This window comes from Botryllus schlosseri, chromosome 6 (assembly GCF_051294905.1).
Source record: "Botryllus schlosseri isolate E-star chromosome 6, Bs_hap1, whole genome shotgun sequence".
NCBI classification, from domain to species: Eukaryota; Metazoa; Chordata; class Ascidiacea; order Stolidobranchia; family Styelidae; genus Botryllus; species Botryllus schlosseri.
Window position 1 is genome coordinate 23,180,151 of NC_137241.1, and position 27,848 is coordinate 23,207,998.

General features: G+C 39.5%; 5 protein-coding genes across 7 annotated transcripts; 4 read left to right on the plus strand and 1 right to left on the minus strand.

Moving 5' to 3' along the window:
• Window positions 1-3,626: 3,626 nt before the first annotated feature.
• LOC145441627 (uncharacterized) lies at window positions 3,627-7,220 on the minus strand. The gene is made up of 4 exons (XM_080319539.1): window positions 6,797-7,220; window positions 5,940-6,051; window positions 5,590-5,762; window positions 3,627-4,604 (listed from the first exon to the last, which is right to left on the minus strand). Exons 2-4 carry the CDS (start codon window positions 6,008-6,010, stop codon window positions 3,784-3,786), a joined length of 1,065 nt encoding a protein of 354 aa, XP_080175665.1. The 5' UTR covers window positions 6,011-6,051; window positions 6,797-7,220; the 3' UTR covers window positions 3,627-3,783.
• A 478-nt stretch (window positions 7,221-7,698) lies between these two features.
• On the plus strand, window positions 7,699-10,228 carry LOC145441626 (germinal-center associated nuclear protein-like). 3 transcript variants are annotated; one of them, XM_080319538.1, is made up of 5 exons: window positions 7,699-7,801; window positions 7,858-7,933; window positions 8,021-8,153; window positions 8,404-8,582; window positions 8,954-10,228. In XM_080319538.1, exons 3-5 carry the CDS (start codon window positions 8,022-8,024, stop codon window positions 9,693-9,695), a joined length of 1,053 nt encoding a protein of 350 aa, XP_080175664.1. In that variant the 5' UTR covers window positions 7,699-7,801; window positions 7,858-7,933; window position 8,021; the 3' UTR covers window positions 9,696-10,228. The 3 variants fall into 3 exon arrangements, with proteins under 3 accessions (XP_080175664.1, XP_080175663.1, XP_080175662.1); XM_080319537.1 differs by having other exon boundaries at window positions 7,700-7,801; window positions 7,858-7,929; XM_080319536.1 differs by lacking the exons at window positions 7,699-7,801; window positions 7,858-7,933 and having other exon boundaries at window positions 7,944-8,153.
• A 63-nt stretch (window positions 10,229-10,291) lies between these two features.
• On the plus strand, window positions 10,292-13,607 carry LOC145441624 (deoxynucleoside triphosphate triphosphohydrolase SAMHD1-like). The gene has a single exon (XM_080319534.1). It carries the CDS (start codon window positions 10,292-10,294, stop codon window positions 11,873-11,875), a length of 1,584 nt encoding a protein of 527 aa, XP_080175660.1. The 3' UTR covers window positions 11,876-13,607.
• A 32-nt stretch (window positions 13,608-13,639) lies between these two features.
• On the plus strand, window positions 13,640-17,410 carry LOC145441625 (putative oxidoreductase YteT). Its single transcript, XM_080319535.1, has 9 exons — window positions 13,640-13,825; window positions 14,186-14,276; window positions 14,888-15,021; window positions 15,081-15,245; window positions 15,310-15,519; window positions 16,251-16,472; window positions 16,536-16,637; window positions 16,915-17,085; window positions 17,166-17,410. Exons 1-9 carry the CDS (start codon window positions 13,640-13,642, stop codon window positions 17,274-17,276), a joined length of 1,392 nt encoding a protein of 463 aa, XP_080175661.1. The 3' UTR covers window positions 17,277-17,410.
• A 4,126-nt stretch (window positions 17,411-21,536) lies between these two features.
• Window positions 21,537-27,250, plus strand: LOC145441628 (putative oxidoreductase YteT). The gene is made up of 9 exons (XM_080319540.1): window positions 21,537-23,665; window positions 24,026-24,116; window positions 24,728-24,861; window positions 24,921-25,085; window positions 25,150-25,359; window positions 26,091-26,312; window positions 26,376-26,477; window positions 26,755-26,925; window positions 27,006-27,250. The coding sequence occupies exons 1-9, from the start codon at window positions 23,480-23,482 to the stop codon at window positions 27,114-27,116; spliced, it is 1,392 nt and encodes a 463-aa protein (XP_080175666.1). The 5' UTR covers window positions 21,537-23,479; the 3' UTR covers window positions 27,117-27,250.
• The last annotated feature ends 598 nt before the right edge of the window (window positions 27,251-27,848 follow it).

Sequence of the window (27,848 nt, forward strand, 5' to 3'; positions counted from 1 at the left end):
ATCAGGCCTGCATATTTGATAGAGCGATGATCTTTTGGTCCACCGAGCGAGATTGTGTATAGGTTTGTTTGTTTGTTTGTTTTTGGGGTATTCATGGTGTTTGTCGACTGCTATGGTCATTTACACCAGGCCGATATTCTTCTTATTTTCCGTAACTGCCGACTTATAGCACGGCCCACCTCTAGGCTTTTGTAAGACACCGCAGACACGGATGAGGTGGCGAGGAGGAGCCTAGGTAAACCTCCAACACTTACGTATCGGAATTCGGAAGTCGACCTCGGTCGGACTCGAACCCGCACCGATTGGTGTTGCAGCCGCGGATAATACCACTGCGCTATCTCGCCACTATTGTGTATCGGTGATACATCCGCGGCTTCTCGATCGGTAGTTTGTGTGTTCGATTCCTGGCCGAGTTATACCAGAGAGTACACACATGGTTATACTATACCAAAGACTCAAAAACTGGTATTCGCAAATCGCAACCTATCCTGCTAGGCGCTCAGCATCCATAGAGAGCATGGGGGACCAAAAAAAATTGGGGTGCAGACTAGGTGACCTTACGGTCGTATATCGCATCTCCGTCGTCAAAGCATCTCGATGGTGCCTGCGAAAAAGAATATCTCACTCTCTCCACCACATGATAGATGGAAGACGTGGACATGCGTGCACTTTTGATACCGAGGTCTTTGAAGTTTTCCGGACTGATACCATAGACTTGGCAATTTCCTAGTTTGTGCATATATTTTTCGTTTAGGACACCGAATCGTTTGAGCAGTAATTTGTTGGACACAAATCTGGGTCCCTTCGGGCCCTGGCTATAGTACGGGCGACATGATGCTGTAGTTATTGAAGCGGCTTCAGTGCAGTTTTGCTGACGTGGAAATTGGACTGAGATATAGGAAATCATGCAGTGCTCAAGTAACGGTCATGCGGGTCTTTCGGGAGTTGAGCTAGGAAAGACGACTTTTTATTTTATAATCAACCAGCAACCAGTGTTGGGATCAAGTCACTATCTTCGAGTCACGAGTCATTTCGAGTCATTGCACATTTTGACTCGAGTCAAGTCAAGTCAATCAATTTTCAAAGGTGACTCGAGTCAAGTCAAGTCAAGTCACTCGATTTTTGGAGGTGACTCGAGTCAAGTCGAGTCAAGTCAAGTCAAGTCACGAGTCAAGTCACATTTCAAGTCAAGTTGCCTTTTCGAAGTATGATGCATTATTACGTCATTGCAATTTGCTAGCTGTCTGGAATACAGATTGAGTGGTCATTACTTCCGAACCGATGAACGAATACAGAGTTGAATATACTCGCAGAAAGACGCTGTATCGCTCACATATACGTAGAACTGTTAAACTACGTATTTGCATAGCCTCAGTTTATAGTTACCAGCCAAAATAGAGAATATAGACAAACATAATTATAAGATGCAACACATTACCCATTTACAAATTGATGATACAATTCGAGCCTGCGCCAATGATTGAGAACTATATAAACTATATTCGATTTCAAGAACACAAAAGGTTTGGTTTGGTTAAGGTAAGAACAGAGAACAGAAATAGACATTTCGCTATTTTATTAATTTAGTACTCAAATTACGACAACGTAAGCTGTAGGCCTTAAGCTTCAATCACTTCGTTTGCGGTCAATTTATTTGTGAGAGAACAATCGAGACTTAGTGAAACGCACAATATTTGAATGATTATTCGCTCTCACGGGTTACACCAGCGTTTCGCGAACAATCCGAATATATGCAAGACACAGTGATTTTTATCCACACCGATTACTTGATGACTTGAAATTGACTCGTGAATTTTGGTCCGAGTCACGAGTCAATCCACATTTCTGATACGCCGAGTCAAGTCAAGTCAAGTCATTTTAGCAAAGTGACTCGAGTCAATCAAGTCATGCGAAAAAGGTGACTCGAGTCTGACTCGAGTCATCCCAACACTGCCAGCAACTACAAACTCGGAATAAATTTACCAATTTTTCCGGATTTTACTGCGGTATTGTAAGTCTGAAATTTTGGAAGTGTACTCTTTTCGCATTCCCAAAATAAGGTAACCCTAAGGAAAACCCCAAAGGTATTTCGCATTTTGGTCATAATGGTCGGCGAATGAAATTTAAAAAAGTGCGAATGGAGCTCCAAAAGGTTGAAAAGCACTAGTATGCCAGTATTGGGATGACTCGCGAATCACCTTTTTCGTATGACTTGACTTGACTCGAGTCACTTTGCTAAAATTTCTTGACTTGACTTGACTCGGCGTATCAGTAATGTGAATTGACTCGTGACTCGGAGCAAAATTCACGAGTCAATTTCGAGTCATCAAGCAATCGATGTCGATAAAAATCATTGTATCTTGCATAAGTTCGGATTGTACGCGAAACGCTGGTGTAACCCTTGAGAGCGATCAATGATAGTGCGTTTAATAGAGATAACTAACCTACGGCATTGTTCTAAACAATCACAGCGACGCAGCACAATGACCATGACAATGGCCCTTGTGTGGTTGCGATTGTTCAGAACCATGCCGATTTTCAAACTTTGAGGTGTATTTCAAGGGCGTTCCATTGCCCTGATTAGATTTTAATGCATATTTTCGGAATCAGTGCGACAGTAGCTTTCAAATAAGATCAACTTTATTGAATTGAAGCACGCGGGTCGTCAGCTATGGGATTAGCAATTACGTTGCGTTCAGATTGCTGAGCAGTAATTTCCTCCGGGCAAGCAAGCGTGACGACGGGTGTTGCGTATCTATCCGTAGGTTAGTTATCTATAGTTTTAGTGAGTCTCCATTGTTCCCTTGAAAGTAAATTGACCGCAAACGAAATGATCGAAACTTACAGCTTACGTTGTCGTAAACTATAGTATAGTAAAGTAGTTTAATAGCAAAATGTCTATTTCTGTTCTCTGTTTTTACCTATTGATTGAAATTGAATTCGAATATTGTTTATTATTGTCCTCAACTATTGGCGCAGGCTCAAATTGTATCATATCAATTTGTAAATGGATAATGTATTGCATCTTATCAATTTGTTTTTCTATTCTCTATTTTGGCTGGTAACTAAATAAACTGAGGCTATGCAATTACTCACATATATTAGCAATTATACGTATATGTGAGCGATACAGCGCCTTCTTGCATGTATATTTAACTCTATATTCGTTCATCGGCTTAAAATCAATGACCACTCCATCTGTATTTCAGACACCTATCAAAATGCAATGACGTAATCATGCCTCATACTTCCAAAATCCAACTTGACTTGAATTATGACTTGACTCGTGACTTGACTTAAATTGACTCGACTCGAGTCATCTCCAAAAATCGAGTGACTTGACGTGACTCGAGTCACCTTCAAAAATCGATTGACTTGTCATGACTCGAGTCAAAATCTGCAATGACTCAAAATGACTCGTGACTCGAAGGTAGGGACTTGATCCCAACACTGGACTATATTGGCTATTCGACTTCTTGTCTTCAGAATTCCTGGCTATTTGATATTATCGTACAGCTATTTGCTACATCGCGAGAGTGGTGAACACACGTCCGCTCTCCTCGGCGTGAGCTCTCAATCTCAATGTTTGGTCTGATGAAATTTTCATTAAACTGCATGAACCGAACTGCTACCAAGTCGCATTCTATTCTGCTACTGATTTATAAAATCAACAACAATCACAATGATCTCATTAGCATAATACCGGAAATTTCGGAAGAAAGATGTAGAAAGATATATATGTTGTAAAATAATGAGACGTCCAATATCCACTTTATTGCCCTCCTAGGAGATGTAGTCTCCCATTATATCGGAAAGTTTCCTGACTTCGTTGACAACATTGACTTTAGCATCCCAGATTGGCACATCGGCACATTCCTGTATGGATTTCACGCCGGAATTCATCATCTCAGACGGATTGCCACCACCAACACTAACCTCAGCTATCGCTAAGGCTACGCAGCTGAGGCCGTATATGAAATGTTTCGACGACTTCTTCTTGAAACGCCTCATCATCGCATTAACACTGGTGTCCAGTACATTTTGCATCTCTATGTATTCGGCTAGTGTTCCGTGGACGAGCGCGATGAAAAGTAAGCCCCAAGCTTCGCAATCGGCCCGGTACTTCCGATTAGCATGACGTATCTCTCGTAAGTTTGTTAGCATATCGTACAAAATCGGAATGACGTGGATCACATACGAATTCCTTTCGATGTCATCGTTCTCAGTTGATACGCATAAATGGAAAACCTTTACCATCGACATTATTATTCCGGATACTGCGTCATTCGGGGTGACAATATTCGCTTGCTGGTGGTGCTGGTCAGGTTTATGTTTGTATTCGTACTTCAGTAGTGCCGCAATTGCTTTGTGAACCATCACAGCGCGGAATATCAATTTCTGATGCTCCATGTTTTCGGCCATCGTCTTCAAGTCTGAGATCTTTGGCCGTGGGCGGGAAAGCAAGAAATTGTCGGGCCTCCGAATGTTTTTTCGAAATCCTTCGACGTCACCCGATTTGACGTAGTATTCGACGATTACGATGAGTGTTTCTAAAGTACTGACTTGCTCGTCGATTTCGAGAGATTTCAGTTCCTTGTTAAGATCTGTAAAGGTTTTAATTTCGAATTTTAGAATATGACCTTTTTCGTGTTTCAGCCATCCTAGATAATTTGTGAATTTTAGCGAGCTGTTTAAAAGGTTTCTGCGGCAGACAAATCATCCAGGAAAATAATTATCGTTGTTTTCAGTCTCTACGATAAGTCTCTACGAGTGCTAAATCTAATGGCGCTTCTAAAAATCACCCAATATATCTCAAATATTCAAATTTTAGGGGAGCAGTCTCATTCTACTATAGCCTACTACTTCCTCTGATTAAAGGTGGTTCAACAATATAGTCATGCTCAAGTGCGAGTTCCAAAAGACACCAAAATATACAACCATTCAACTAAGAAATGCAAGTAGATATGAGTATGAGTATACTAATTGATTGCCGCGAAAAAATATGACTATATATAGTTAGGATTGCATTTAAAACAAATGGTTGTTTAAAACACTTTGTTTAAAACATGTTTTAAACAAAGGCCACCTCTTCAAAAAAAAAAATTGTGTATTTTCAAGTTGTATAATTATGCCATAATTGTGTAAATACTTTCCAACAAATATCTTGTAAGGGCCTATACGGACGATTACAACCCAATATAGCTGACGTATTCGATATGAGATTATTGGATCCCTAAAAATAGTCGGTTAAACAGCTATAGTACGTTGATATTTCGTCAAAGGAGCTATATTTACCCTATATATTTTCAATCGTCTATATCGATCAAATATGACGTCACAATTACTTATCGTGACGTAATGGCTTAAAAACAAACAATAAAAACATGTTTTAAACAATGGCCTTGTTTTAAACATATATGTTTGTTTTCAATGATTTTTGTTTCAAACACAACCCTAACTATAGTTATTACGTGAAAATTATCAAACCTCTGAAATAGAAATACTATAAAATGACAAAAAAGCAAAAACTTGGGTTGCAGTATATCTTTCTCGATTAAAAAAAAGCCTTCGACTGCGTGAACACATCACCTTCCACTGCTTCCACTCTAAGATCAGACGAGCCATGATCGATGTCTTCGTCACTAGACCCTCCGCCTTCCGAGTCACTTCCTAGTTCAGGCAAGGTCTTATTGTCGTCTTGCGATGTGGCACGTACTTCGTTTCGAGATTTCTCCACAACGTCGACTAAGGCACGAAACAGTCTAAAGAATCGCAGTATTCAGCCTGATCATAAAGATAAGCGCTAACCTCTACTAGTATTGAAAATTATAGTATAGAAACGCCTAACAATGTCGCAAAATATCCTATGTATTAGATGACGCCATAAATTGAAAACGTCAATGTAGCCTAACGGTGATGCGCGACTCTGCGAAACCGACCTCTGGAAGTTGCTGTTGAGGGTGCCATCGTCACAGTTATGAAGCAGATTTTCTTCCGTCACGGTGGCCATATCATATATCGCGTGCTCTAATCTGTGGATTATATCGTGATCTGTCATAAGAATGAATAAGGATGTATTTTTCACGTTTCACCAAAGAAGTTCGAAAGCCCGGGACGTCAGATTTCGGAAAGCTAGTCCGTCATCAACAACACAAGTAACATCTACAATTCGTTGCGCCAGACCGATGAAATCTATTTGCCATAGGCTATAGTTAGAAAATAAATTCGTGATAGTCCTGATTTCGAAAGAGATTGAAAAAATCCAGGATTCCAGAATCGATTCTATATTGACATCAGCGCGTTATCGTAAAAGGAATCAAATATTAATGGACAAAGTAATGTAGCAGAATTTCAAGAAAGACGACGCTTCCCTGCATGAATATCGATGTGATCATATGGCGCCATTTTACAATCCAACAGTAAAAGGCCTAATTTATCGCAGAATAATGCCTCTTCATACAACATTTCACCCGTGTATTCGCACCCATCGGTGTTTATTTCTATATAATGATGATGTGGGTTGTAGGCCAAAGAGACGCATATGCAGGCCTGGTTGTAGCTGTTGCGTAGGCCTATGTAAGGAATTGAGCGTTCAAAGAACATGGAATTTACGTGTCCTTTGATGCGATTAGATCTATTCAGTAAGGTATTTTAGCAAGGGTGGTTATTCTGGACTATTTATATGGTATTTACGCTATTATTTGGTCATTTTACAGAAGGCCATTATATTCTTCATTACGAAACTTGGCGGATCGAGTGGGAAGGAGGAGCTTACGTAAACATTCAACACTTAAACGTTGGAATTCAGGAGTCGACCTCGGTTGGACTCGCGATCTCGCCACTTCACCAATGGTGGGTTACTACTGAGCCACTGAATATAACACTGTGATGTAGCTACATATATTTCATTAGCTCCATCTCCGCAGTATATTTCGTGAGCACACGATGCAGATAAATATACATTGTAACTCCACGATTTGGCAATATTCTCTACAACATTTTCGTATCCGAACATTGACATATGGACTGCGGAAGCGTATTGTGACAGGTCTAATTAGCACTGTAGCTGTACTAAGACTACTAACCGCCTGAAACTATAGTCCCAAATGATACAAATAAACCCATGAACCTTTGTTCGTTATCACCATTGAATCGCACATGAATAAACCCGGAAGAGGAATACTTGATGCGAGCATCAACAATAATATTCTCAGGCAATACGCCTATTCAGAGTTTTGAAAAACATTTCAAACAATAGACCATCAGTGAATTCCCGTAGTTTGTAAAGGCTATGGTTTGTCAGTCAGCTGTTTTGATATGCCCGTACACAATTAGCACTGGGAAGGTATTCAACCGTGAAAACGAAAACAACGAGCAGATAACAGCTGGTTCAATATTTTCAAATTCAAATTCAAATCCAAAATTAATTTCTTATCTCGTCCAAATCCACATCCAGCCTCAAAATCCCGTATTCAATTCAAATCCCGTGAACACCATAAAATCTGTATTTTACCAAATCCAAATTAATGCTCATCGCTAGAGATTGTCCTGGCACGAGTGACTCGGCTTTAATGACTATACCGACCGACTACACTGGGCTGATCTGTATATGCTATTTCACCCAATTACACTTTTGCTATATATGACATTGTTTTACACAAATAAAGACTCTCTCTCTTTCTCTCTCTCTCTCTCTCTCTTCTTCCTCCCTAAAAATAATCCACGTCGGGCACGTAGCCGTCCCGTCGATACCGTCATTGTTGTTGTTGTGAGTTTGGCTGGACACCAACAATCGAGCAATGTAAATCTGTGCAGTTTCGCGAAGTAGACAGGTGGACTAACTAAGTTTTATTTTAGAGACTCTCTATAGTAATCCATCATTCAAAGGACAACTCGACAGTAACCAAACACTGCACGCGAATAATGCGAGTAAGTAAGTTGGTGTTATCCTCCTGTCGTTGAGATTTCTCATGTTTTCCTTCTTGTGTTCTTGACGGTATATGATTGAACTTGATCGCAGCATGAGCATGACGAACCCAGGGAAGCGGATTTTGGGAAAATGTATGGATATGTGTCCCGAATCTGAAGTACAATTTCGGAAGGCTCACAATCTTCTGACTGTATTCGAGAGATTGTCTCAGCAAACTACTTCGGTAAGGTCATATAGTTTTCAGTTTTGTGCTTATCTCAGACTCAGTACAGTCCCTCAATCGGCTCAATGTAGTCCATCGCCTGTTTAGGCTTCAGACCTGGGACTTGTGTCATAGTATTTTAGATAGTATTTCCCGGAGCATTCATCAACATATGAAGTATAGCAACTTGAGGAATAAATATTTCAATGTGCCATAATGAGAAACGAAAGGCTTCATTTCCAATTTATGTCTTGACAATATTTTCGGACAGGGTGATAAAACCAAATGTGTGAAGGAATTTAGAAGATCTGCAGCTGGCGAGAAGCTGGATAATCCCTTACATCTCCGCCCAGCACCTGTTTTATTGCAAACAACGACCTACCTATTGAAGGAAGTCGTCTATTCATCAGAATATCCTTTCCGGACAGTATACGACTTTGTCTTTGACAGGTAAGATACTGTTTTTAATTTGAACTGCGCATATTCAATTTTCGACTTTATTAGCGCAATGTGACTTTATTTTCTGCACACTGATTGAGGGCAAAAGCTACAGGTTGTAGCAACACATTTTCATCAATTCCTTTACATTTATATTGCAATATCTCTGATATCGATGCGACAATCCTAGAATTAATTTATTTTAATGATATGAATATCATCAATCAAGTAGGCTACTATATGAAATGCAACGCATATATATATATGTATAGATAAAGTGATGTCCATATGTAGTCCAACAGCATGGATGCTGATAATAATAATTATTCTTACAAAAATTATGAACTGGCCCATTGGTTGAAGATCGTATTTTATCTCTTCAGGCTGAGAAGCGTCCGGCAGGATCTCTCAATTCAAGAAATTCAATTTCACGAACCTCGCGTAGCATGCAACATATTGGAAAAGTGTATTCGCTTTTACCTCTACGCAAGATTCATCATCGCGAGTCAAGCAATTCGATCCATTGATTTACACATTCACCGCACGCAGACCCAACATTGTTTGCAGACACTGATTGGAATATACAGAACACAGCTGACTGAGGATTCAAAATCAGAGACATTGCAAAATGCTCCAGAATTTATTTCTATTTACATTCTCTCCAACTTGGGTTCAAATCATGTGTTGTTTGAGGTTTTAACAAATTTCCGCCATCATGTGCGGTTTACCTACCCCTTGGATATTTCATTAACAATGTCTCTCTCCTACATTCATAACAATATGGTGAGAATCTACAAATGTATCGAGAAATTAATAGCGGACTCACATACTGCTATTATTCTTTCACTTACTGATGCTTTGGGTGAATGTCACACAAAAGTATTGGATATTCTCTCAAACTCTCACAGCTCGAAAACCTTAACATTCAGCTGTGACCATTTGAGATCTTGGCTTCTTGTGAAGAATGCCAATGATGTACAAACGCTATGCGAAGCGCATGGTTTCCAAGTTGGTACTGACTGTCAAGTGAGATTTTTTAAGTCTGACTTCCGAAAAGTTCCCAAGTCTATGGCATGTTTGTCATTGATATCTACTGGTGATGAGAATAAATTGCTACAAATGTAACATTTCAAGGCATTTTCGGTAGCTCACAGCGACTCATGTATTTGATACCATTGGCAAAACACCACGTTTTTCAAATGAATGTACATAAAATTACATATCCAATATCAGGCATTCGTGGTTAGGCAATGAAATCAGATCTTTCATGTAGTGTTCGTCAGTTCGTTGTTTATATTTTTAATAATTGCAAAACAACACAAGATTGCACTACAATTAAATATAATACAGAGTCTATGCGACATGAAGTAATCGTTCAAACACCCACCTTGGCCTACAGATGATGAAAAAAGTTGAAATGATACATGCACATTGCGCAACGCACACTGAATCAGGGGTGTATTCAAAGGTAGTGAACGTAGTTTGTGTTGCTACTCAAGTAGAAAGTAGAAGTACTCAATTATAAGAACAAGTATGACTTTCCGAATGGCGAGCTCCTTGCCTTGCAGCCTATTATTCGCTCTGTGTTGAATAGGGCCTACTGAAAGCTGAACGCCAATGCAAGGTCAGAGTAATCATAATTTTCAATTTTTTTTAGATTTGTAATTGAATTTATGCTAGCTGAGTAGTTTAGTAAGCCGTCAAAGCATCTCAAAATTGACATGAAAAATGAAAACGATGATGACAGTGATATGTATGAAGAATACGATGATGCCAGCGTGCCGTCTAGCCAGGAGAGTCTGAGATTTGAAAATTTTGATGTCGGCTTGGATGAATGCAAAGTTTTCAATGACCCGATTCATGGTCACATACTACTGCATCCTCTGCTAGTAAAGATAATTGATACTCCACAATTCCAACGTCTTCGTAGCGTGAAACAGCTTGGAGCCACTTATTTTGTATACCCGGGCGGATCACACAATCGCTTTGAACACTGTATTGGTGTTTCTTACCTGGCTGAAAAACTGACTCGTATGCTACAAAACAAGCAGAAGAACCTTAACATCACCGAAAAAGACATTTTATGTGTTGCAATGGCTGGATTGTGTCATGACTTGGGACATGGTCCTTTCTCTCATCTGTTTGATGGCATGTTTCTACCGCAAGTGGTAAAAGACTGTACTTGGCATCACGAAAAAGGATCCTGCGTCATGCTGGAGCACTTGATTGAAGAGAACAATCTAAGGCCTCATCTAGCTAAATATGATATTGACGATGATGATGTTATATTTGTGAAAGAGATGATAGCAGGCCCTCTCGAGGAAAGCAACTTGAACGGCGCCAGCTGGCCTTATCTAGGAAGAGGCGAGGAAAAGAGCTTCTTGTATGAAATCGTTTCAAATGAGAGGAACAAAGTTGATGTCGATAAGTGGGATTATTTCGCGAGGGACTGCCATCATCTTGGCATCCGTAACAGCTTTGACCACAACCGTTTCATGCAATTTATCAAAGTTCTTCGCGTTGAAGGCGAACGACTTCAGATATGCGCAAGAGATAAAGAATGCTTCAACCTTTACGAGATGTTCCACACGAGAAGCGCCCTTCACAAAAGAGCGTACAGGCATAAAGTGGCTTCTGCCATTGAACTTATGATAACCAAAGCATTTGTGATTGCTGATCCTCATATTAGAATTCCTGGTGCCAATGATAAGCAATGTCGCATGTCCGAATGTATTCACGATCCTGTTGCTTTCACTAAACTCAACGATAATATCTTTGATATCATTTTGCATTCTACTGTTCTGGAAATGAAACCGGCACAGGAAATTCTCAAGCGGATACAGAAAAGAGAGCTGTATAAATGCATCGGAGTAATTAGACAAGCAACTTTAGATATGAAGACCTCAGAAATCCCGACAAAGATTGTCGAATTTGATGATTCAAATATTCTCAAGGAAGAAGATGTCATCGCAAAATCGATAAAAATTAACTACGGAATGCGTGACCAAAATCCAATTGACTCCTTCAGATTTTTCTCAAAAGCCAACCCAACCAAGCCTTATCACATGCGTAGAGATGACGTTTCAAATATGTTACCGAGCATTTTCGAGGACCAAGAAATCGAAGTGTATTGCATCGATAACTCGAAAATGGACCTAGCGAGCAAATGCTTCCAGAATTGGTCGGATGCATCCGAATTGAAAGTGACGCACGGCCATATGAGCTGTGATAGATTGACTCCAATGAAGCGGAGTGGTACGAAAAGTGGAATAGAGATCACTAAGAAGAAGAAATTGTATATTTGAACTTGACGTCTTGCTTGGCAGTGGAAATTGCTGGAATCTTTCAAATTATTTGGAAAGTCTGACAGTGCGGATGATTAATATGTAACCGTAAAAAAACAGATGGGCTCACTGCACTGCGCTGTGGTATAAGTGATGATAGAAAATAAAGATCAAAATACTGAATCACTTTGTCATATATTTCACTTTATACTCCACGAAATGACACATGCGGATGCACTAAATTAATTTTATTATTTCTTGCAGAGCTGATCTAATTTTGCAATATTGGCTGTCTTTCGTGCGATTTAGACCAATCCTCACTTGTCTCACCACTTGCTGTTATACTCTATGTATCATTTGCCGGTACCTAGGCCCACATATCTTCAACCTGTTTCGAGTCTTCATAAACTGACTTATTAATTAGGTCCTAGCACACCATAATGGATAGTTTTGGAATCAACATGTTGTTCATTTCCATCCGTGAACCACCAGTTGGCTATGAGGTGTGACTAGTTATTGTATTATTTCAATATATTTTCGGAATTTTACGTATAGACTACATTTTATGATTTACTTCCAGCATGTGCTTTACTGTCTCAAGCTGTTGCGACATTGCTCTTCCAATTTCACCAGAGACCCACCACTGTCATAATGCAGGAAATTGAATTATAAAATCGAGGAGCGGTCTTGTCGCAATATCTGGCACATGAGCATATATTTTTGAATGGTCAATTATGGTGCTGCTACTTTTTCTAAAAAAACTCTGTTATGGTCATCAAAGCCCTTCATGCTCCCAATGAACATTTCAAATTCATATGTTAATTTTTCGTGTGCGCTCCGGCTTTTGAATCGCATTTCACCGCGTCAATTTTGAAGCCCTTTGAAAGGAAAGGCCCCTTAGCAGTAGGGGCCTACCAGCGACAACATATCAAGAGTGAATAAATTGTGGGCTTGATATTTTTATACTGTTCTGTTTCTACTGTTATTGTAGCGTAGCTGTCTAAGGACATCGGCATCAATGTATACTCCTCTTGCCATTTAATTGTGGGATTGAAGCTGGTCACTGATCATTTATGACTTGAAAATGTAAAAGTCACAAAGCAGGCAAGCACCCTCTGACACACCTAGTAAAGTAGGCTATATCTATTCCGTTACCCCCTTTTAATTGGTTATCGGACCTGTCGATGGGTGATTGATAGCTCATAGCTTGGCTTGAAATTGGAAACACTTGTTATCAAATTTGCTGCCCTTCGCAATGGGTCCAAGTTAGAAACATTCCTTGGCGTCATTGGTGGATGGCTCTGAATGATAATGCCTAATGCCTGCGTCGGTAGTGTGTGAAACGCCTGTATCTGCAAATCCAAGTTCCCTAAAGCTCTCTGTGAGGCTGGTATTTGAGATTACCTACTTTTGACTCTGCATTGCTTTTATTTTCTGTGACTTTCGTGCAATCGCTACAGTTCTTGTGGTTGTCAATGTGACATTTCTTTTATTTCATTCACGGCGTGATATAATCGTATGAACGCATTTTTGCTGTTATTAGCACTGTGTAGTGTGTATACTATGCCTAGATACATGCCGGGGTTTAATTTTTGATTGTGTGACTAACATGAAGCCTGCGTGCCTCATGTTGTTCAGCAATCATCTTGATTGTATTACACCGTATTACAATATCAATGAATAATGGGTTTGAGTGAAATCACAGCAACATTATGTATCATTGGTCTCATAACTCTTATTGTAATTCTTTAGAGGCGAATCTTTTTCTTACCATAACGATTTGGTATGGCGCCTGGGCGTACTCATTCAAAAGGTAGTGAAGACGATGGAGACACACTGGAAGAAGAATCTTCGTTCTACCTCCCAAAGAAATCTGATGAAGCTACAGCTAAGGTGGTAACGTGTGTAGTGGTTGGTGGTGGCTTACGTGGACAATGTTACTCCAAATACTCGAAAGACTTTCCTCATTTGGTAAATGACTAATTATTTTTCTCTTAGATTATCTCTATTAATACTGATGTAATTGATTTCTGGAATCTGGCAACTAGACGGTTTGCCTTTATGAACAGCAAGATCATTGACTGTTAACTGCTGGTCCGTATCAAATTTCTTGTCAGTCCTTCTAATATACTGCAATTATATATATCGATTTCAAAATGCAGGATGTCATTGATTGAAGTAAAAATTCGAAGCATACTCTGAGTGAGAACTTCGCCAGTTCTGTGATTTGCAACATCGTGGAGCAATATAGAGTTCCTGGTTGAATGCTTTTATGTATAAATGGTTGTTCGTGATTCTTCTTGCTCATTGGTTTTTATCGTAATAATGCAGTTGAAGATCGTAGCTATCTGTGATCCAAGCAAACGTGTACGGCAAATCTTCGAGAAAGAATTCAATATTCCAGCGGATCGACAATTCACAGGTGAAGAAGCTTCGAACTCGTTTTTGTGTGTGACTGCGAACTGTGTGGAAATACCTACTAATATATAAATCACAGAACTTGATTCATTGGTTTTCCGTATGGTATTCATATGACGTGAGAATTATTATTCACTGATCCAAACAGTCACTGTTGGAAAGCGTTTGATATGTGATTGTAATGATTCATTGATACTCAGAGATAGGCTGAGTAAGCTAAGTCAGAACACGAGAGTTGTGCGCTCCATAATTGCCAGTTACTTTGATACCATCACTGACTGACATGTTGATAGGGCTCGGTTTTATTTCTAAATAGGGGGTGTCATAATCGTCATTCCAAATAACCACACCTAGACCTAACACAATCCTAGCCCTCACCCTAAATCACTGTGAATGTTTCTAGTTTTGAATGACTCGTTATTATGAGCGTTACTGTTTTAACATTCACTACTATGTCTGGATTCCATCGATAAGATCTACACCTGTCTCTTGCAAATTTTGTAAGCAAATCAATTTCTTGTTGATGATAGGGCAACTTTCCAATTAGCTGAGTCTAGAATGATGTTTAGCACGGTAGTAGTCTGTTTAAAATTACAGGTGTATTTACACTTTTAGATTGGAATGAACTGATGAAACTCGATAAACTTGCTGATTTTGCTTGTGTATGTACGCCTGATGTATTGCACAAAGACCCTGCTATTGCCTTAGCAGGGAAGGGGTACCATATTCTGCTTGAAAAACCAATGGCGGTAAGGACTATGTATTCTGTGTGGTGCAATCTTGTATATTGTAATGAAATATTTTCAAGACAACCAGGGCTGACTGCATTGCTATCAAAGATGCATGTGAGAGAAGTAATGTCATGTTTGCAGTATGTCATGTTCTACGCTACTATCCTCCGAATAAAAAACTCAAGGAATTAATTGACTCTGGTGTCATTGGTGATGTTGTTAATATACAACATACAGAACCGGTGCGTTAAAAATTTTGATTTTTATGATTTTATGATTCCATTGATATGGCAGCGATGTGTTTAGGTTGGCTTCTGGCACTATGCGCATTCGTACGTCAGGGGAAATTGGCGAAAAGAAAGCGAAAGTTGCTTTTCATTGCTCGCGAAATGCTGTCATGACGTGGACTTGATAGCGTATTGGATGCGAGGTCAGTTAGATGCGAGAAAAAATCCAGTCGTATGCACAACAATATCATCGTTTGGATCTCTCATCCACTTCAAGAAAGAAAATAAGGTAGAGAATATATGATTAACTCTTGATTTAAATTACGGTTTTCAGCGACCCTTGCATATCATAATAAAAAAACACCTTGGGGACAGTTGGTCCTAAACTCTTTCAGCTTGAAGCACATTAGAAAAATTGAAAAGCACTTGTGCTTCACTGACTCGTGAAAACGAGTTGTGTTGAAAAAAATTCATGGATTTGTTTTTTATACGACTGAGGTTGAATGCTGACAAACAAACCAGCAGTTCGTCGTGAATTACTAGCAGTCTCCCTAGTTTATAGCTTGTAAGTTCAGAAAAGCCATGTTCACATTGCCATTCGCCATGGGTGACATAAATAAGTTGCACCGATCGTCGAATGGGATTTGAAAGCAGACATCCAAACTCAAAGATATAATTCTAAGATATTAGCCTAATTATGATGTTACAAGTATCCTACTCTGTAGGCAATGCCATATTTGGTTTCATTGTTATGGATGCTTTATTCATCAGCTATTGAAACTGCCGGAGCACTATTAAGTGCATGTGCTTGTCTGTATGCCTTATTTGAATACTGATACAGCTCTTTTCCGAATTCTAGATAAATTTACAGCACAGGTGATATCTGTGGCGTCACACCACACTGGTCACAAGCCACTCTACCAGCAGTGACTCCACCTGATAGCATGCTGTATCTTTTAAGGCTCCGTTCTCTCGTTGAATGACTTAGCTGTCTTCACACTGTCATCGTTGTTTTTAAAGCCAGAAGGTGCATCGGACAGATGCTTGGGCTGTAGTGTGGAAGAGGAGTGTCCATACTCTGCACAGAAGATCTACCTCAAACCGGCCAAGAGCGGATTTTGGAGCTTCCCTGTGAAGGCTGTGACGGACATTGAAGACATTAACGTGTTAACCGACAGACTGCAATCGGGTCCTTATGGAAGGTGTGTGTACGATTGCGACAATGACGTATGCGATAACCAGGTACACGGTGCCTATGCTTTTATTCGGCATGATTAGTATGCTAATGACAAAATGTTATTTTAGATTGTAAACTTTCAGTTCAGTGGTGGGCAAACCGCTTCACTCACAATGATTGCTTACACGGAGAGTGTGTGCAAACGAAGGACGATTATATACGGGACAAAGGTAAATTTCTCATTGATTCCCTGGCTGTTGAGTCACGATTTGTGCAAATTTCGACTTTCATATGCCAAGAGGAAGTTTAGTACCTCTAACATGGGTAATAGAGCTGACATGTCCCGTGTCCGTGTACAGTACATACAAAGTGCATCTGAAGTACAGTGTACCTTGCATTTGTGCGTCTGTAGAATTAGCGAATACTGTGTGGAGGATATTATGTGCGTAAGGTGGCCACCTCTGTTCCCCAGTTACTCCTAGCCCTGACGGTCTTTGACTTTTCTAGGGAGAATTGACGTTTGACGAAAGAGCAGGACCATACATAAAGCAATACAACTTTGCAACAAGAAGGACCACACAGCACCAATGTTCAATGGGACTGGCAAAACTTTCCTCGATGAGGGGACATGGCGGTGCCGATTTTTATCTCATGGATTCGTTTGTTAAAGCTGTGATGGTATGAAGGTTTTTCAAGCTGACCAATAGAACGTTGGTATTTCTTAATCGTATTTATATATATATTATTCTCCTTTCCAGTTCAATGACCGCAATGTCATAGCCAGCGGTGCTGACGAAACTTTGCAGAGCCATCTTCTGTGTTTTTCTGCCGAGGAATCAAGAGTGAAAGGAAAAGTTATTGTTTTGTAGTAATATTATATTCTATGCAATATATTCGGAGCATTTCTAATTTTTTACGTGTTTCATGCTGCTTTTGTTTTTATCCTCTGAATTTAATCTTGTTGGCATATCCGGTAAATGTCAATATACGTCTAGCACCATTACTTTGGTACCAGTCTTTTGTTGTAGCAATTATGTAGCCTTTGCTTCGTTGATTTAATATCTGCCTGCATATGAAGTCTAGAGTTGATTGTAAGAGTCAATTTTTTCCCTGGGCAAGGGATCAGATTATCCATCAATGTTTGCTCTGTTAAAACTGGTCATTAGGGTTGTTCAAAATAAACTTTTTTAATTTCACTGGGCACCCCGTGAAATTATCAGGTTGACTAAAAAAACACTGATGCACACCAAATTTGATTCAATTCCAGTCCATACGAACAAAGTTAAGAGTAGAAAATTTTGGGCTTAAGAAATGGTATTGGTGGTAACTCCAAAATGTAATTACTCCCAATTGTGGACGCAGGACGTAGTTGATTTTTGACCTTGGTTCTTCTGAGGCATTACACCGACTCATGATATGCATATTAGGGCTGTTCAAAAATAACTTTTTTTCCCCGATTCAAGCCGGTCACCTCTTAAATCGTCAGGTTGCAGTAGAAAACCTTGCTCACCAAATTTCACTCGATTCCAACCAGTAAAGGCCTCCGCAGATCCAATTAAAATTTTTAAATTATTATGAAAAATTAAAAAAAAAAAAATTTCCAAATTTTTCTGCCAACCCCATGAAATTGTTGAGCTGTCTTCAAAGACGTTGCAAAACAAATTTGAGTCAATTCCGACCAGTAGAAGCGGAGTTACGTGAGTTTTTCGTTGATAAATCGCGGATTATCCACCGATCAAGGATAATCCGAGAAATATCGAAAAACTCACATAACTCCGCTTCTACTGGTCGGAATTGACTCAAATTTGTTTTGCAACGTCTTTGAAGACAGCTCAACGATTTCATGGGGTTGGCAGAAAAATTTGGAAATTTTTATTTTTTATTTTCCATAATAAATTAAAAATTTTAATTGGATCTGCGGAGGCCTTTACTGGTTGGAATCGAGTGAAATTTGGTGAGCAAGGTTTTCTACTGCAACCTGACGATTTAAGAGGTGACCGGCTTGAATCGGGAAAAAAAGTTATTTTTGAACAGCCCTAAATTGCATATACACGATTTGTGCACTGAGAGAGAGAGAGAGATATGATATTCTTTTTCGTCTGCACCATCGAGATGCTTTGACGACGGTGTTGCGATATGGCCCCATGAGGTCATCTAGTCTGCGCCCCCGTTTTTTTTCTCCTCCATGCTATCCGTGATTGCTGAGCGCCTAGCAGGATAGCTGCGGATACCAATTTTCGAGTCTTTGGTATGACCCGGCCAGGGATCGAACCCACGACCTACCGCTCGAGAAGACGGGCGCATCACCATTACACTATCTCGCTGCATATGCATTCCATGATGTGCCAGTGTTGGGATCAAGTCACTACCTTCGAGTCACGAGTCATTGCACATTTTGACTCGAGTCAAGTCAATCTATTTTCGAAGGTGACTCGAGTCAAGTCACTCGATTTTTGGAGGTGACTCGAGTCACGTCAAGTAGGGATGGTGTGAACGCGAGGTTCACGTTCGCGTTCTGTGTGTGAACCTTGGAAATTTAGAGGTTCACGTTCACAAACGAACCTTGATAGGTTCTGCACTGTGAACCTTTTTCCTTTATTACAATTTTCACTTCATTATAACATCTTTGGTTGAAATTTATTGCATTTTAACTGCGGGCCACTATAGGCATGGCGCTGGTAGCATAAAAAATCAACACTAAACGAGCATGCACCCTGACAATCTCAAATTTTTTACCTGCTTTGTTACAATATTTAGTGACTATCTACTATGAGCTTGAGCCGCAATCACAAAATATCAAGACCGAAAAGCGTTTGATGCCTATTCAACCAATTAATGAAATTGATATCGGTGTCAGATATAATAAATCTAGCAAGAGTACGGGGTTCATCTCGATTTCATATGTTTATTGTATCATTAAAACCAAATACGTGCGATTGAAGTGCTGGCCTCTGCTGTAGAACTTGTTAATGGGGTAAAACCCCGTTTACACTCTGCTTAATATCAACGTGGGAACAATCAGACGCCGAATACATTGTCCGGTCTGGCCTAGACGGCTAAGGCGTAGGATTATATTCCCATGCAAGTCCTCGTCGAATTTGTTGACAAAGTGACGGAGGATGTTGATTTTATGAGATAATTATATCATTTGATTGCTTCACAGTTGATACATTTGGCAACGTTTAAAAAGTCAGTATGTACTTCAGCATTGTGACATTATGTGGCCCGACTTGGCGCTTGGTATCTTGTACATTAATCTATATCCCTTCACTGAAATGTAGGGTCGGAATTAGCAATATGACGTCACGTGACGTCATGAGGTTCACGTTCGCGTTCACACAGAACCTTTCAAAAAGGTTCGCGTTCACACGAACCTGAACCTTTCAGAGGTTCACACCATCCCTAACGTCAAGTCAAGTCATAATTCTAGTCAAGTTGCCTTTTCGAAGTGTGAGGCATGCTTACGTCATCGCATTTTGCTAGCTGTCAGAAATACAGATTGAGTGGTCGTTTATTCTGGACTCATGAACGAACATAGAGTTAAATATAAACGCAAGAAGGCACTTTATTGCTCTTATATACGTAGAAATGCTAAACCACGTAAGTAACAGCATAGCCTCGGATTATATATTTATCAGCTAAAATAGAGAATAGATAGACAAACGTATTAATAAGATTCAATACATTATACCCAGTAACAAGTTGATATGATACAGTTCCAGTATAGAGACTGTCCTACAGTCTCTATAGTTCCAACCTGCGCTAATGGCTGAGGACTATATAAACTATATTTAGGCTTACCATACGTCCTCTTTTGAGAGGATTTGTCCTCTTTTTTGACGTTTTTGAAAGTTTCCTCGGAGGACGCCCTTTTGTCCTCTTTTTTGAGATTTAGAGCAGATTTAGTGCAAATTGCGAGTGATATTCCGCATATTAGTACAGAATTGAAGCTCCGACGGGTGAAAAACGGTGATTCTAGCTCTGAGCGAAAAGATGACCTTTTTTTTTTTTTTTTTTAGTCATCCACCTGGCAATGTGGAGTAAATAACGTTATTTTGAGCTCTGAGCGGAAAAGATGACCTTTTTTTTTCTTTTTTTTTTCTTTTAGTCAACCGATCACAAAGTGGGAAAAATTAACCGGTTTTTGAGAATTTAACTCCGGTTTTGCAAGTTGCAAATTTCTGAAAAAGTGTCCTCTTTTTTGATTTCCAAAATATGGTAAGCCTACATATTGGAATTCAATTTCAATAAAACAAGAGGTTTGGTTAAGTTAAGAACAAAAATATACATTTTGCTATTAAATTACTCTACTATGGGCTACTAGTTTACGCCAGCGTAACCCGTAGGCTTCGATCACTTCGTTTGCGAGCAATTTATTTGTATGAGAACAATGGAGGCTCAGTAAAACGCACGCTACTAAAATCATCATCATCATTGGTGTAATAGTCATTTTTATCAGTTCAATATACCACAAAAATGCGATACCACGAAAAAGACAGGAAGATGTCGAAGCGACTTGGAGTAGTCTATGAAATCAGACACCCACCTGGCCTATGCGATGTAAAGAGGGAGGCATGCACATTGCACACTGAATGAAAGTAAAGAAGATAGTATAGAAAATAGAAAGCGACAAGAAAATAGGGCGGCATGTCATGGAAAGCGAGATCGATAGGTAGCTCGGTAGCTCACAGCGACTCATGTATTTGATACCATTGGCAAAACACCACGTTTTTCAAATGAATGTACATAAAATTACATATCCAATATCAGGCATTCGTGGTTAGGCAATGAAATCAGATCTTTCATGTAGTGTTCGTCAGTTCGTTGTTTATATTTTTAATAATTGCAAAACAACACAAGATTGCACTACAATTAAATATAATACAGAGTCTATGCGACATGAAGTAATCGTTCAAACACCCACCTTGGCCTACAGATGATGAAAAAAGTTGAAATGATACATGCACATTGCGCAACGCACACTGAATCAGGGGTGTATTCAAAGGTAGTGAACGTAGTTTGTGTTGCTACTCAAGTAGAAAGTAGAAGTACTCAATTATAAGAACAAGTATGACTTTCCGAATGGCGAGCTCCTTGCCTTGCAGCCTATTATTCGCTCTGTGTCGAAGTGTATTGCATCGATAACTCGAAAATGGACCTAGCGAGCAAATGCTTCCAGAATTGGTCGGATGCATCCGAATTGAAAGTGACGCACGGCCATATGAGCTGTGATAGATTGACTCCAATGAAGCGGAGTGGTACGAAAAGTGGAATAGAGATCACTAAGAAGAAGAAATTGTATATTTGAACTTGACGTCTTGCTTGGCAGTGGAAATTGCTGGAATCTTTCAAATTATTTGGAAAGTCTGACAGTGCGGATGATTAATATGTAACCGTAAAAAAACAGATGGGCTCACTGCACTGCGCTGTGGTATAAGTGATGATAGAAAATAAAGATCAAAATACTGAATCACTTTGTCATATATTTCACTTTATACTCCACGAAATGACACATGCGGATGCACTAAATTAATTTTATTATTTCTTGCAGAGCTGATCTAATTTTGCAATATTGGCTGTCTTTCGTGCGATTTAGACCAATCCTCACTTGTCTCACCACTTGCTGTTATACTCTATGTATCATTTGCCGGTACCTAGGCCCACATATCTTCAACCTGTTTCGAGTCTTCATAAACTGACTTATTAATTAGGTCCTAGCACACCATAATGGATAGTTTTGGAATCAACATGTTGTTCATTTCCATCCGTGAACCACCAGTTGGCTATGAGGTGTGACTAGTTATTGTATTATTTCAATATATTTTCGGAATTTTACGTATAGACTACATTTTATGATTTACTTCCAGCATGTGCTTTACTGTCTCAAGCTGTTGCGACATTGCTCTTCCAATTTCACCAGAGACCCACCACTGTCATAATGCAGGAAATTGAATTATAAAATCGAGGAGCGGTCTTGTCGCAATATCTGGCACATGAGCATATATTTTTGAATGGTCAATTATGGTGCTGCTACTTTTTCTAAAAAAACTCTGTTATGGTCATCAAAGCCCTTCATGCTCCCAATGAACATTTCAAATTCATATGTTAATTTTTCGTGTGCGCTCCGGCTTTTGAATCGCATTTCACCGCGTCAATTTTGAAGCCCTTTGAAAGGAAAGGCCCCTTAGCAGTAGGGGCCTACCAGCGACAACATATCAAGAGTGAATAAATTGTGGGCTTGATATTTTTATACTGTTCTGTTTCTACTGTTATTGTAGCGTAGCTGTCTAAGGACATCGGCATCAATGTATACTCCTCTTGCCATTTAATTGTGGGATTGAAGCTGGTCACTGATCATTTATGACTTGAAAATGTAAAAGTCACAAAGCAGGCAAGCACCCTCTGACACACCTAGTAAAGTAGGCTATATCTATTCCGTTACCCCCTTTTAATTGGTTATCGGACCTGTCGATGGGTGATTGATAGCTCATAGCTTGGCTTGAAATTGGAAACACTTGTTATCAAATTTGCTGCCCTTCGCAATGGGTCCAAGTTAGAAACATTCCTTGGCGTCATTGGTGGATGGCTCTGAATGATAATGCCTAATGCCTGCGTCGGTAGTGTGTGAAACGCCTGTATCTGCAAATCCAAGTTCCCTAAAGCTCTCTGTGAGGCTGGTATTTGAGATTACCTACTTTTGACTCTGCATTGCTTTTATTTTCTGTGACTTTCGTGCAATCGCTACAGTTCTTGTGGTTGTCAATGTGACATTTCTTTTATTTCATTCACGGCGTGATATAATCGTATGAACGCATTTTTGCTGTTATTAGCACTGTGTAGTGTGTATACTATGCCTAGATACATGCCGGGGTTTAATTTTTGATTGTGTGACTAACATGAAGCCTGCGTGCCTCATGTTGTTCAGCAATCATCTTGATTGTATTACACCGTATTACAATATCAATGAATAATGGGTTTGAGTGAAATCACAGCAACATTATGTATCATTGGTCTCATAACTCTTATTGTAATTCTTTAGAGGCGAATCTTTTTCTTACCATAACGATTTGGTATGGCGCCTGGGCGTACTCATTCAAAAGGTAGTGAAGACGATGGAGACACACTGGAAGAAGAATCTTCGTTCTACCTCCCAAAGAAATCTGATGAAGCTACAGCTAAGGTGGTAACGTGTGTAGTGGTTGGTGGTGGCTTACGTGGACAATGTTACTCCAAATACTCGAAAGACTTTCCTCATTTGGTAAATGACTAATTATTTTTCTCTTAGATTATCTCTATTAATACTGATGTAATTGATTTCTGGAATCTGGCAACTAGACGGTTTGCCTTTATGAACAGCAAGATCATTGACTGTTAACTGCTGGTCCGTATCAAATTTCTTGTCAGTCCTTCTAATATACTGCAATTATATATATCGATTTCAAAATGCAGGATGTCATTGATTGAAGTAAAAATTCGAAGCATACTCTGAGTGAGAACTTCGCCAGTTCTGTGATTTGCAACATCGTGGAGCAATATAGAGTTCCTGGTTGAATGCTTTTATGTATAAATGGTTGTTCGTGATTCTTCTTGCTCATTGGTTTTTATCGTAATAATGCAGTTGAAGATCGTAGCTATCTGTGATCCAAGCAAACGTGTACGGCAAATCTTCGAGAAAGAATTCAATATTCCAGCGGATCGACAATTCACAGGTGAAGAAGCTTCGAACTCGTTTTTGTGTGTGACTGCGAACTGTGTGGAAATACCTACTAATATATAAATCACAGAACTTGATTCATTGGTTTTCCGTATGGTATTCATATGACGTGAGAATTATTATTCACTGATCCAAACAGTCACTGTTGGAAAGCGTTTGATATGTGATTGTAATGATTCATTGATACTCAGAGATAGGCTGAGTAAGCTAAGTCAGAACACGAGAGTTGTGCGCTCCATAATTGCCAGTTACTTTGATACCATCACTGACTGACATGTTGATAGGGCTCGGTTTTATTTCTAAATAGGGGGTGTCATAATCGTCATTCCAAATAACCACACCTAGACCTAACACAATCCTAGCCCTCACCCTAAATCACTGTGAATGTTTCTAGTTTTGAATGACTCGTTATTATGAGCGTTACTGTTTTAACATTCACTACTATGTCTGGATTCCATCGATAAGATCTACACCTGTCTCTTGCAAATTTTGTAAGCAAATCAATTTCTTGTTGATGATAGGGCAACTTTCCAATTAGCTGAGTCTAGAATGATGTTTAGCACGGTAGTAGTCTGTTTAAAATTACAGGTGTATTTACACTTTTAGATTGGAATGAACTGATGAAACTCGATAAACTTGCTGATTTTGCTTGTGTATGTACGCCTGATGTATTGCACAAAGACCCTGCTATTGCCTTAGCAGGGAAGGGGTACCATATTCTGCTTGAAAAACCAATGGCGGTAAGGACTATGTATTCTGTGTGGTGCAATCTTGTATATTGTAATGAAATATTTTCAAGACAACCAGGGCTGACTGCATTGCTATCAAAGATGCATGTGAGAGAAGTAATGTCATGTTTGCAGTATGTCATGTTCTACGCTACTATCCTCCGAATAAAAAACTCAAGGAATTAATTGACTCTGGTGTCATTGGTGATGTTGTTAATATACAACATACAGAACCGGTGCGTTAAAAATTTTGATTTTTATGATTTTATGATTCCATTGATATGGCAGCGATGTGTTTAGGTTGGCTTCTGGCACTATGCGCATTCGTACGTCAGGGGAAATTGGCGAAAAGAAAGCGAAAGTTGCTTTTCATTGCTCGCGAAATGCTGTCATGACGTGGACTTGATAGCGTATTGGATGCGAGGTCAGTTAGATGCGAGAAAAAATCCAGTCGTATGCACAACAATATCATCGTTTGGATCTCTCATCCACTTCAAGAAAGAAAATAAGGTAGAGAATATATGATTAACTCTTGATTTAAATTACGGTTTTCAGCGACCCTTGCATATCATAATAAAAAAACACCTTGGGGACAGTTGGTCCTAAACTCTTTCAGCTTGAAGCACATTAGAAAAATTGAAAAGCACTTGTGCTTCACTGACTCGTGAAAACGAGTTGTGTTGAAAAAAATTCATGGATTTGTTTTTTATACGACTGAGGTTGAATGCTGACAAACAAACCAGCAGTTCGTCGTGAATTACTAGCAGTCTCCCTAGTTTATAGCTTGTAAGTTCAGAAAAGCCATGTTCACATTGCCATTCGCCATGGGTGACATAAATAAGTTGCACCGATCGTCGAATGGGATTTGAAAGCAGACATCCAAACTCAAAGATATAATTCTAAGATATTAGCCTAATTATGATGTTACAAGTATCCTACTCTGTAGGCAATGCCATATTTGGTTTCATTGTTATGGATGCTTTATTCATCAGCTATTGAAACTGCCGGAGCACTATTAAGTGCATGTGCTTGTCTGTATGCCTTATTTGAATACTGATACAGCTCTTTTCCGAATTCTAGATAAATTTACAGCACAGGTGATATCTGTGGCGTCACACCACACTGGTCACAAGCCACTCTACCAGCAGTGACTCCACCTGATAGCATGCTGTATCTTTTAAGGCTCCGTTCTCTCGTTGAATGACTTAGCTGTCTTCACACTGTCATCGTTGTTTTTAAAGCCAGAAGGTGCATCGGACAGATGCTTGGGCTGTAGTGTGGAAGAGGAGTGTCCATACTCTGCACAGAAGATCTACCTCAAACCGGCCAAGAGCGGATTTTGGAGCTTCCCTGTGAAGGCTGTGACGGACATTGAAGACATTAACGTGTTAACCGACAGACTGCAATCGGGTCCTTATGGAAGGTGTGTGTACGATTGCGACAATGACGTATGCGATAACCAGGTACACGGTGCCTATGCTTTTATTCGGCATGATTAGTATGCTAATGACAAAATGTTATTTTAGATTGTAAACTTTCAGTTCAGTGGTGGGCAAACCGCTTCACTCACAATGATTGCTTACACGGAGAGTGTGTGCAAACGAAGGACGATTATATACGGGACAAAGGTAAATTTCTCATTGATTCCCTGGCTGTTGAGTCACGATTTGTGCAAATTTCGACTTTCATATGCCAAGAGGAAGTTTAGTACCTCTAACATGGGTAATAGAGCTGACATGTCCCGTGTCCGTGTACAGTACATACAAAGTGCATCTGAAGTACAGTGTACCTTGCATTTGTGCGTCTGTAGAATTAGCGAATACTGTGTGGAGGATATTATGTGCGTAAGGTGGCCACCTCTGTTCCCCAGTTACTCCTAGCCCTGACGGTCTTTGACTTTTCTAGGGAGAATTGACGTTTGACGAAAGAGCAGGACCATACATAAAGCAATACAACTTTGCAACAAGAAGGACCACACAGCACCAATGTTCAATGGGACTGGCAAAACTTTCCTCGATGAGGGGACATGGCGGTGCCGATTTTTATCTCATGGATTCGTTTGTTAAAGCTGTGATGGTATGAAGGTTTTTCAAGCTGACCAATAGAACGTTGGTATTTCTTAATCGTATTTATATATATATTATTCTCCTTTCCAGTTCAATGACCGCAATGTCATAGCCAGCGGTGCTGACGAAACTTTGCAGAGCCATCTTCTGTGTTTTTCTGCCGAGGAATCAAGAGTGAAAGGAAAAGTTATTGTTTTGTAGTAATATTATATTCTATGCAATATATTCGGAGCATTTCTAATTTTTTACGTGTTTCATGCTGCTTTTGTTTTTATCCTCTGAATTTAATCTTGTTGGCATATCCGGTAAATGTCAATATACGTCTAGCACCATTACTTTGGTACCAGTCTTTTGTTGTAGCAATTATGTAGCCTTTGCTTCGTTGATTTAATATCTGCCTGCATATGAAGTCTAGAGTTGATTGTAAGAGTCAATTTTTTCCCTGGGCAAGGGATCAGATTATCCATCAATGTTTGCTCTGTTAAAACTGGTCATTAGGGTTGTTCAAAATAAACTTTTTTAATTTCACTGGGCACCCCGTGAAATTATCAGGTTGACTAAAAAAACACTGATGCACACCAAATTTGATTCAATTCCAGTCCATACGAACAAAGTTAAGAGTAGAAAATTTTGGGCTTAAGAAATGGTATTGGTGGTAACTCCAAAATGTAATTACTCCCAATTGTGGACGCAGGACGTAGTTGATTTTTGACCTTGGTTCTTCTGAGGCATTACACCGACTCATGATATGCATATTAGGGCTGTTCAAAAATAACTTTTTTTCCCCGATTCAAGCCGGTCACCTCTTAAATCGTCAGGTTGCAGTAGAAAACCTTGCTCACCAAATTTCACTCGATTCCAACCAGTAAAGGCCTCCGCAGATCCAATTAAAATTTTTAAATTATTATGAAAAATTAAAAAAAAAAAAATTTC